General features: G+C 44.0%; 1 protein-coding gene across 1 annotated transcript in view; it reads right to left on the bottom strand.

Annotated features, from left to right (window-relative positions):
• Positions 1-11,263, bottom strand: part of TBC1D31 (TBC1 domain family member 31) — a 76,028-nt gene that overhangs the window by 45,381 nt on the left and 19,384 nt on the right. Inside the window, exons 7-9 of the mRNA XM_021719085.1 lie at positions 8,934-9,110; positions 2,428-2,507; positions 2,206-2,352 (exon numbers count right to left, since the gene is read on the bottom strand). Coding sequence (XP_021574760.1) covers positions 2,206-2,352; positions 2,428-2,507; positions 8,934-9,110 — 404 coding nt within the window. The remainder of the gene's footprint in view (positions 1-2,205; positions 2,353-2,427; positions 2,508-8,933; positions 9,111-11,263) is intronic.

Here is an 11,263-nt window from a genome sequence, read left to right as displayed (position 1 = left end):
TTCTGTGAGTAGAAATTATGTAAGTTGAAGTACTGCTTTCTAATCAAGTTCATAATATCACTATTTTTAGTAGAATAACCACACATATAAAATTTAATCAACTATACATAATATGCCTTTACCTATACCATTAAGTAACAAATCATTCGTGGACTTAGTTTAATATAGAATGCAGTAGTTGTTGTCTTACTGTTCTTATCTTACTTGAAGAGCTTTCCTCTATAACAACAGGCAGAAAACAGGCAATTCTGAAAAGCATTTTTGAAGAAATGTTGAGTGGTGCTTTTGGACAGCAGTAGAAAGCATGTGATTTTTGCAACAAAAGTAATCTGGCTAGGTAGATTTCATGTGAACTTGGGTAAATCACAGAACCTTTTGGAAATAAGTTTCATTTGTCAAATGAGGATGAGGTTATATTTGCTATGAAAAATTAATTAAGTGCAAAGCATGCTCAAACTGTTGAGCCCTGGTTCTTTCTTATCCAACTAGGTTAGGTGTCTCTCTGTGCCCTTCCTCAATACCCTCTAACCACTGCCCTGCAACCTTCAATTCATTGGTCAGTGTTCTGATTATCTGGTCACATGTTCCTTGAGGGTAAGGGCTGTAAATTTTTTTTCTCCATCATATTTTCAGGACTTATCCACATTAACCTAGGCCAAATTAGACTCTCAGCAAATATCATTCAAGGTTGGCTCACTTCTCTGAATTTTTATATTGTGTATTGTACAGTATAGATTTATACATTTTCACTGTCACAGAAACTTCTGTTATTACTGCTCTAGATGTAGTAACAAAACATAGTTTTTGTTTTTTTTTTTTTTGAGTTGGAGTCTCACTGTCGCCCAGACTGGAGTGCAGTAGCTGCTCCCGGCCACCGCAGCCTCGACCTGCTGGGCTCTGCAATCCTTCCGCCTCAGCCTTCTAAGTAGCTGGAACTGCAGGCGCACGTTACCATGTCCGGCTAACTTTTTAAAAAAAATTTATTGTAGAGATGAGGTCTCGCCTGCCCAGGCAGGTCTCAAACCCGCAGGCTCAGGCAATCCACTCACCTTAGCCTCCCAAAGGTGCAGGATTACAGGCTGAGGCACTGAGCCCAGCTAAAACATAGTTTTGAACAAAGAAATAATTTTTACAGTAGTATCACATGTTCTTTGGTTTAAATATGTGATAGTTATCTTCTGGGAATGCTGCACACTTATCTAAAATACAAGTAGAAGCCGGGCTCGGTGGCTCAGCCTGTAATCCCTCGCCTAGGGAGGCTGAGGTGAGTGGACTGCCTGAGTCTGCGGGTTCGGGACCCGCCTGGGCAACTTGGCGAGACCTCATCTCTACAATAAATCAAAAATTAGCCGGGTGTGGTAGCGCACGCCTGTAGTTCCAGCTACTTGGAAGGCTGAGGCAGAAGGATTGCCGGAGCCCTGCGTGTCGAGGCTGCGGTGGCCAGGAGCAGCCACTGCACTCCAGTCAGGGCGACTGAGTGAGACTCCAACTCAAAAAAAAAATCAAATAAAATACAAGTACAAAATATGCAAATCCTACCTGTTTACTATAAGAATCAATAAACCTTTATATTTTTGGTGAGTGGTAGAGGGACTTTTTAGGTTTGTAAAGGATAATATGACCGAGATCTTCTAGAACAAGTTGAACTGTAGTGCAAACCTCCTAGTAAATATGTGTTGAAGGAGTTACAACTAATTTCCTAAAAACTTTGCTTGTATATAATTTTATATCAAAGAGAGTGCTGGCCTAAAGCTTGGAGGTTTTTTCTTTTCTTCTTTTTTTTTTTTAATAACAATCTTGAGGAGGACTGTGTGGTTGCCAAAGTGAGAGGTGCAAAGATGGCGGTAACCCAGTCAGGGGAAAAAAGAAAAAAAAGAAAATATCAGTATGAACTCCTGGTTCTAGTCTCTGAAAGGCCTGTATATTAACCTATGAGTTCATAATGAATATACTTTGGGAGCTCCAAGGTAATCAAATTACTATCCTGAAAACTGTTTTTTCTTTTACGTGAGACAGCAGGATTTACTGAGGACAGAAAAGCTCCCACAGTGGGAGGGAACCCAAAGGGGTTCCCCTGAAAACTGGTTTGAAAAAAAAGCAATTTTAGAAATTAAACCAACACACCACATGAGGATAACCAAAACCGACCACAGGCTATTTTATAAACAGAAGAGGTGCCACATGCTGCTGCACATACGAACACACCTCTGTAGCACCCGGAGAAGCTTCCTGCTTTTGATGGGGTACTTCTTCTGAAGGTTGAGAAACGCCACGTGCGTCCCCTTATCCATGAGGCTACTAAACGCAGTGTGATTTTCAGGCAGCTGAAGCAGGGAGCGCCAAATGAACATTCTGAAATGAAAACGGAATTGTGAGCAAAACAGTTTTTGAGCAAAGCTGCTTTGATACAAAAAATTTAAATTTTACCTGTATTTTGTTGGATATTCACCATAGCCTTTTAGTAAGATTTGCAAACGCTTTTTGTTGAGTCCCTCTGGCAAGTCATTCTATAAAGAGAAAGATACTATCACTAAGTGACGTAGCCATTAAAACTGAAAAGAAGACAAACGGTGATGGAGTCCACAGTGGCCTCCCCACTCCGGAACACAACACACAGTAAGAGACTTTTGCATCCAGGTCGCTCCTCACTCCCTCTCCCTCCCCCGAGTGGAGTGTGCATACTCATATGGAATAAAGTTCATGACATGTCACCTTCCCTAGACCAGAGAATGGCACACGTTTTCTGTAAAGGGCCAGTTAGTATATATTTTAGGCTTTGTGGGTCAAGAGGAAGAATAGGGACTATTATGAGTTTATAGAAACATTTAAAATTTAATGATTTAAAAACGTAAAAACCGAACTTCCTGAGTTGAGGTGATCCTTCTGCTTCAACCTCCTTGGTAGCGGGCTACAGGCGCATCTCATTATGCCCAGCTAATTTTTTTATTTTCTGTAGAGGCAAGGTCTTGCTATGTTGCTCAGGCTGTTCTCAAACCCCTAGGTTCAAGTAACCCTCTTGTCTCAGCCTCCCAAAGTGCTGAGATTACAGGCATAAAGCCTTTTCTCTTAGCTACACTTTTAAAGACTCATTTTTCCTTTCTAATCTAATCGTGTACCTGCTTGAGATCCCAGAGGCTGACCTTGCAAAAGCACCATCCGGGGACCCCACAGTAGAGTCTCCACTGCTCACACTTAGGACAATGTCGGCCACCCTCCAGGTAGATGACTAGAGATAGCCATTGGGACAAGCTCAGCTCCCCGTACTCTCCCAGACAGTCCTCATGCCATTGCTTCCCCTTAAGGTCCCATTTTCAGTAAAAAATTGTGAAATGGTTTCTTCGAGGCATAAGCCTGGTCATTTCCTTATCTGCTGGCTTTTGGAATGAAGTCCCCTTGTTTGTACTGTGTTGCATGCTTGTTTATTTCAGCCTGCAAGCAACAAGTAGCATAACCTGCGATCTAGTGACATTCCCAAGTGTGCTGGGCATCCAGACATGAGCCACCATACCTGGCCTGAGCTCTGTATTTTATTTTATTTTATTTTTTTTGCGTTGGAGTCTCACTCTGTCGCCCAGACTGGAGTGCAGTGGCCGCTCCTGGCCACCACAGCCTCGGCCTGCTGGGCTCCGGCGATCCTTCTGCCTCAGCCTTCCGAGTAGCCGGAATTACAGGCATACACCACCACGCCCGGCTGATTTTTTGATTTATTGTAGAGATGAGGTCTCGCTGCCCAGGCGGATCTCGAACCCGCAGGCTCAGGCAATTCTCACCTCAGCCTCCCAAAGGCGCAGGATTACAGGCTGAGCCACCGAGCCCGGCAGAGCTCTGCATTTTAAAGAGTCATCCGTATTGCCATGTTACATTCACTGCTATGCGGCACAGTAATCCACATTGTGCATCTACCATATTTGCTAACAACCATCCCCCAAAGGGACACCCTGATTGTCTCCAAGTTATACCATGGAACTTGTTTTCTGTATTCATTATGGTCACAAATATATTTCAAAAACAAAAAACAAACAAACAAAAAAACGTAAAAACCATCCTCAGCTTGAGAGCCAAACGGGGCCCACGGCTGCTGTGGGCTGACCTCTGCAACATGATCCAGGAAGACGGCCGTCAGTACCACGACACCCACTGCCAGTGAAGCCATATGCCGGCTTCTGCATTAGGAGCATTTGGAGAGTCTCTCTCTCATCTCTCTTCCTTTTCCTTAAAATCTGGACTACTCTCGGCATGAAAGCACCAGGAACAAGCCTGGCTCACCACTTTATCCTATGAGACACCGAAAGATAAAAGCTTTTGCTGATAGGCCCTTGTATCCCTAAGCTTTAAGTTAATTTTCACCTTCATGAATAAATAAAATCTGATAGGCTTTAGGACTACAAAGCTGTTTTCACAAATTATCTTATTTGAATCTAACAACTGTATGAAACAGATGGGATGCTTTTATTTGAGAAAATGAGACAGTCAAAGAAGTTCTGCGAATTGCTCATGGTCACAGATCTGCTGAGTATGGGTCAGGACGCAAAACCAGATGTTCTGGTTTAGTCTATTACTCTTTTACCATAAGAAGAAATGTAAGAGATTGGTGGTGAGTGAAGACTCCCACAGGAGAGTCACGTACTAGTCCACAGAGGACTAGTCCACACTAGACCAGTATGATCCAGGAAGGTTGCTGTCACCACCACGATACTAGCTGCTAGTGAAGTTGTTTTTGGTTTGTTTGTTTTTGAGACGGAGTCTCACTCTGTTGCCCAGGCTGGAGTGCAGGGGCACGTTCATGGTCACCACAGCCTCAACCTGCTGGGCTCAGGCAATCCTTCTGCCTCAGCCTTCCAAGTAGCTGGAACCACAGGTGCTAATATAGCCACCACATCTGGCTTTTATTTATTATAGAGATGAAGTCTCGCCAAGTTGCCCAGGCTATTCTCGAACCCCTGGGCTCAGGCAATCCTCCCGCCTTGGCCTCCCAAAGTGCTGGGATTACAACCGTGAGTCACTGTGCCCAGTGTAAAGCTGTTTTTTAAACAAAGGATAAGAAGCCCCACTAAGCTTGGCCTGAATTGTATCTGTTCTTGTCTTGACCATAAGCAGGTCAAGTTCCCACGTGCTTTTCTGTGTCCTGATGCTATGGTCAGCTGACGAGTACATCTTGCCCCATAGAGATCTTCTGCTTTGACCCACAAGTTAAAGCGGGCTCTGGTCTCTTCAGCAGCAGGCCTTCTGCAGGTATCCAGATGCAGGGCGGTGCTGTCTGACACCCTGGCATGGTGAGCCTCTGACTCTCGGAAGTCATTCACCACCAGTCCCGCCAGTCTCCCAGAAGAGGCTCCCGTGAACTCCCAGAACAGCTGACGCCAGACAGCGTCTCAGAGACAGCGATCGCGCAGCGTGTCTCTGTGTTAAAGCCTTTGCCAAGTCGGAGCAACATCGCCCAATCTCTACACAACTAGGTTTGCGCCTGCTGTTCAGTTTTTAAAACAAAATACTACTTTGCTCAGGGTGTCATGCAGAGGCTGCAAAGCTACGAAGAAAGTCAAGGACGCAGCCACCACACAGGCAAGGCCCAGGGCTCCTCCGACAGGCCAGGGACAGAGCGCAACCGGAGAGGGGCACTGCGCAGCTCAGGACGGTGTCACGTCTCCTCTGTGCAGAGGAGAGCTGGTGTGGCCGTGTGACCTCTCCCCTCGGAAGGCCCACCTGCAAGGGTGGCCCCTGGCTGGTGTCGACAAGCTGGATGTAGGAGCATCCCCACCCCCCCAGAACCCATTAGGAATGGCTCCCTGTGGTAACTGCACAGTGTAGCTTAGGGTGAACGTCTGCTTTCCTTCAAGGGGTCTGGAATTTGAACTGTGTTAAGCAGGTGCCTCGAGAGCCAGCCTCTAGCAAACACCCCCCCCACCCCCCGCACCAGGTCTCTAAGAAATCGCCTTTGGATTACATTTCACACGTGTTGCCACAGGCACCAAGTATATCCTGTGGTTCTAGTGGGAAGAGATTGCCAGAAGCTTGCACCTGGCTCCCTCCCGACTCCACCCCAAGTGCTTGCTCCTTCTGGGAATCTTGCCTTGTGTCCTCTCACTATAATACACTGTGGCCACGAACATGACCACACGCTGAGTCCTAATGAATCAACAAACCAGAGGATGGCCGTAAAGATACCTAAGACAGGCTACATATATGATCTTCTCATTATTATTCATTAAGCTGGAATCCGTGTATGTAAATTTCACAATTTAAAAATGCTTAGGGCCAGGTGCGGTGGCTCATGTCTATAAGCCCAGCATTTTGGGAAGCTGAGGAGGGAGGACTGCCTGAGCTCAGATGTTTGAAGCTAGCCAGAGCAACAAAGTGAGACTTCATCTCCAAAAATAATAACAATTGTGGGGAGGGGGAAAAAATAATAACAATTTTTAAAAAGCCTGGTGTGGTGGTATGCTCCTATAGTCCCAGCTACTCAGGAGGCTGAGGTGGAATGATTGCCTGAGCCTTGGGGTTCAGGCTGTGATAAACTGTGATCATTGCCACTGTATTCCAGCCTGGGTGATAGAGTGAGACCCTCTTCCCAGCACACACATACACACACACACACACAATAATAACAACTCATAAATTAGGCATACTACAGCTGGGCTCGGTGGCTCAGCCTGTAATCCTGCGCTTTGGGAGGCTAAGGTGAGTGGATTGCCTGAGCCCGCGGGTTCGAGACCTGCCTGGGCAACTTGGCGAGACCTCATTTCTACAATAAATCAAAAATCAGCCGGGCGTGGTAGCACGCGCCTATAGTTCCAGCTACCTGGAAGGCTGAGATGGAAGGATCACCAGAGCCCAGCAGGTCGAGTCTGCGGTGGCCGGGAGAGGCCACTGCACTCCCGTCGGAGTGACAGAGGCAGACTCCAACTCAATAAATAAATAAATAAATAAATAAATAAATAAATAAATAAATAAATAAATGAGGCATACTAAGAGATTAACAACAACAATAGGTTCGCGACCTGCCTGGGCAGCGAGACCTCATCTCTATAATAAACCAAAAAATCAGCCGGGCGTGGTAGCGCATGCCTGTAATTCTGGCTACTCGGAAGCCTGAAGCGGGAGAATAGCCGGAGTCCAGCAGGTCGAGGCTGTAGTGGCCAGGAGCGGCCACTGCACTCCACTCTGGGCGACAGAGTGAGACTCCAACTCAAAAAAACAACAATAATAAAATAGGCAGGGCATGGTGGACCATGCCTGTAATCCTAGCACTTTGGGAGGCTGAGGTGGGAGTATCGCTTGAGCTCAGGAATTCGAGAGCAGCCTCAACAACTAGTGACACTTCATCTCTACAAAAAATAAAAAAATAAACTGGGTATGGTGGTACACGCCTATAGTCCCAGCTACTCGGGTGAAGGGATCATCTGAGATCAGGAGGTTGAGGCTGCGGTGAGCCATGATTGTGCCATTGCACTTCAGCTTGGGTGACAGAATAAGATCCTGATTCAAATAATAATAACAACAATAAAATAGAACAATTACAAAAATATGCCAGCATGACTACTCTTGAGCTTTGGAGACGTTAAGTAAAACAGGGTTACTTGAACGCCAGCACTGTGACACTGCGGCAGTTGACCTGATGACCAAGGTGCCTGTAAGTGACCAGCTGAACCAAAGGACAGCTCATTTCCCAGGTGGAACGGAGCAGGAAGCCATGACATTTCATCACACTTCTCAGAGCAGTGTGCAATTTAAAACTTATGCATTGCTTATTTCTGAAATTTTCCATTTAATATTTTTGGACCGTGGTTGACTGTGACTAACTAAAACTGCAGAAAAACAAATTGCAAATTAGGAAGAACTAATGCACAAAAATCAGCATCAAAAATACCAGGTGTTGGTGAGACTGTAGAGCAATTAGAATTCCCAAATACTGCTGGTGGGAACGTAAATTGGTTTCAATCAACCACTTGGAAAAATGGCCAGTACCTCCAAGCTGATGTGCAGTGTGTCAGGAGAGTAGTTATCCTTGAGGTGAGGGAGAGTGTCTGGAAGGCAGCAGGAGGGGGCCAGCAACATGCTATTTGAATTTGGGAGCCGGTAACATGGATGAGCTCAGTGTACGAAAAATAATTGAGGTGCATACTTTTGTGCATACACTTGTCATCAAAAAGTCTAAAACTTTCTTAAAAATAATGTCAGTAACTTCTTTGCTAATAGTTATGTTTTCTTCCTATTCGAATAGTATTAGGTGCTTTGTAGAAAATTTGAAAAATACAACAAAGTATTTAAAGAAGGAAATAAAGCTTCCCGAAGGCCCTTCCTGCAGAGGGAATTCTGCTGTTAGTATCTTGTTGGCCTCCAGGGAGGGTGATGACGAGAGGGGAGGATCAGAGGGAGGAAGGGCTGGCTTCTACTTTTCTCCCTTTATAGCCTTCTACACTAGCAGTGTCTAACGGAAGTACACCACAAGCCACAAATGTAATTCAAAATTTTCTAAGAGCTACATTAAAAAGTTAAAAAAACCAGGTAAAATTAAGTCTAAAAATATATTTAACCCAACATAATCAAAATATTATTTCAACATATAATCAATATAAAAATTATTATTTACATTCTTTTGTTCATACGAAGTTTTCCTCCTAAGCGTGTATTTCACACTAACAATTCACCTCAACTCAGACTGGCCACGCCTCATGAGCTCTCCGAGGGCCAGAGACTAAGTGTTGAACAGTACAATTCTATACTATGTAACTTCATATGAAATCACAAACATGCATTACATTTATATTAAAAAGTTTAAAAAGCATGTTGTAATTACAGTTACAACTGCATTCTTTTCCTATAATACTCCTTTAATTCCCAAGGGTGGAAAGAATGGCAATGGCTTAGAAATCACAAGACTTGCCGACCACGGAGTCATGACAAGCAAAGCGCTAATGATCAGGTATTCTCACCTCTTCACTTTCAATGTTTCCGACCAGGTTTTGCTTTAATATTCTAGTTTGCATTTTGCTTTCCCTGGATTTTGCCGGTTGCTGTACTCTTCCCGTCACCACTTTCATCTTAAGGTCACCAGAACTCGGTTTATTCTTGGGCAAATCTTCAATCACTTTCACCAAAGGAGGAGGTGGCTAAAAGGAAAAGTAAGTATATGCACATTCCAAGGGATATTTTGGAAAACAAGACAGCTAATATATTATTTTCAAAATTTGCTTTACTTTAAATAACATGCCTTAATATGCAGAATTGTTCAGGCAAAAAATTTAAGTAAAATATCCAAAAATGTTTTATTGTTGACTAATAAAGCAAATTGCCAAATTCCTTTGAAAAACATAATAAAGATATACAATTAACAGTAAAAAGTAAAATTTAAATATTCCTTGAAAGCTAGCCTTAAATCATATCATGCCAAACTGTTTTTACACTTACATGATAAAGTTAGTATGGTGATTATCTACAGCAGAGAAGGCACATACCTCTAAGGTATGGCCCTCTCATATTCTTCAGGCTCAAGGAAATTTCTTGAGTGAGAGGAAACTGCCAAATAAATGACTTTTTTCTAGAAGTATGGAACCTCTGACTCTGTCACCTGGTTAAATGTTTTCATCTGCACAGTGACAGCTATTAGTTCCAAACTGCATCAACAGCTTAAGCATTCAGACAGCACAACGAAGAATCTAAACTCTTATTTTTATGGGGATTATCAAGCAGGGGGAAAAATTCCTAACAATTCCAATTTACTTAAATTAAAATGACTCACTAGAAACAATATTCTCTTTGAAAATAAAGATCCTCCTAATTCCAATGAAATTCACAGACAAGGTAACTCAGACTTTCTGGGTTCTAGATACAATAAAAGCACAATGACAACTTATAGTTTAAGATTCAGCCGGGTTCAGTGGCTCAGCCTGTAATCCCGCACCTTTGGGGGCTGAGGTGAGTGGATTGCCTGAGCCCGCGGGTTCAAGACCCGCCTGGGCAGCGAGACCTCATCTCTACAATAAATCAAAAAATCAGTCGGGCATGGTAGCGCATGCCTGTAATTCCGGCTACTCGGAAGGCTGAGGCGGAAGGATCGCCGGAGCCCAGCAGGTCGAGGCTGCGGTGGCCGGGAACGGCCACTGCACTCCAGTCTGGGTGACAGAGTGAGACTCCAACTCAAAAAAAAAAAAAAAAAAAAGATTCAAGGCCAGGCATGGTGGCTCACCTGTAATCCCAGCACTTTGGGAGGCAGCGGTGATAGGACTGCCTGAGCCCAGGGCTTCGAGATCAGCCTGGGCAACATGGTCAGATCTCATCTCTACAATAAATAAAAAAATTAGCCAGGTATGGTGGCGTGTGCCTGTAGTCCCAACTAACTGGAAGGTTGAGGTGAAAGGATCACCAAGCCTAGCAGGCTGAGGCTGTGGTGGCCGTGAAATGTGCTACTGCACTCCAGCCTGGGCGACAGAGTGAGATTCAAAAAAAAAAATATATATATAGAGAGAGAGAGAGAAAGAGAGAGAGAGAGAGAGTTTATAATTCAATTCTTTCATTCATCTATGGGATGGAATTAGTAGTGATCTGACTTCTGAACATCACCCATCTTTGATATCCTTGGACTATTTTCTCTCTGACTTCAATTCATTCTTCTACACTTTTATTAAAATTTCTGTTCCAACGTTCTAACTTCCCTGCTTAAGTTTTATCCTCTACCAGGAAGCATAACCTCCCAGAAGCTGAAGCCTGAGATGCAACCTGATATGACATACCTTTCTGTGTTAAATCTCCAACACATAAGTTTAAGAATTCACTTACTTTATTAGCACAGTACCAGAAATTCTTTAATGACAAGAAAACAAAACTTGGAAAATGGGATACAGGTGAATCAAGATTTATAGAGTACAGAGCTGAACATCTACATAGCCTGGAACAGCCAAGGCACTGGCACTGCTGGCAATATGTCCAAAGGAAAAAGAAGTCATTCAACTTCTCAGCCAGCTTTTCTATTCATGTGATCTCAATTTGCTCAGCAAATAACAGCAGAGAGGAACTCAGTAACTCACTCTCGGTGTGACTTTTCTTAGGTCTAATAATGCCTGTCTCGATGGAGAATGTTTAGCTAGGGCTGTAAGACTGACTAGCTGAAGAGGCTGAAAATTCTGAAAACTCATTAAGAGCAGATGATATATTAATATGTTTGGGGTTTTTTTTGAGTTGGAGTTTCACTCCGTCACCCACACTGGAGTGCAGTGGCCGCTCCCGGCCACCGCAGCCTCGACCTGCTGGGCTCCGACGATCCTTC

Source organism: Carlito syrichta, unplaced genomic scaffold (assembly GCF_000164805.1).
Source record: "Carlito syrichta isolate Samal-C Ts95f unplaced genomic scaffold, Tarsius_syrichta-2.0.1 Scaffold113548, whole genome shotgun sequence".
Taxonomy (NCBI): domain Eukaryota; kingdom Metazoa; phylum Chordata; class Mammalia; order Primates; family Tarsiidae; genus Carlito; species Carlito syrichta.
The sequence above is the reverse complement of the archived record's forward strand: the minus strand, read 5'-3'. Positions and strand labels throughout refer to the sequence as shown.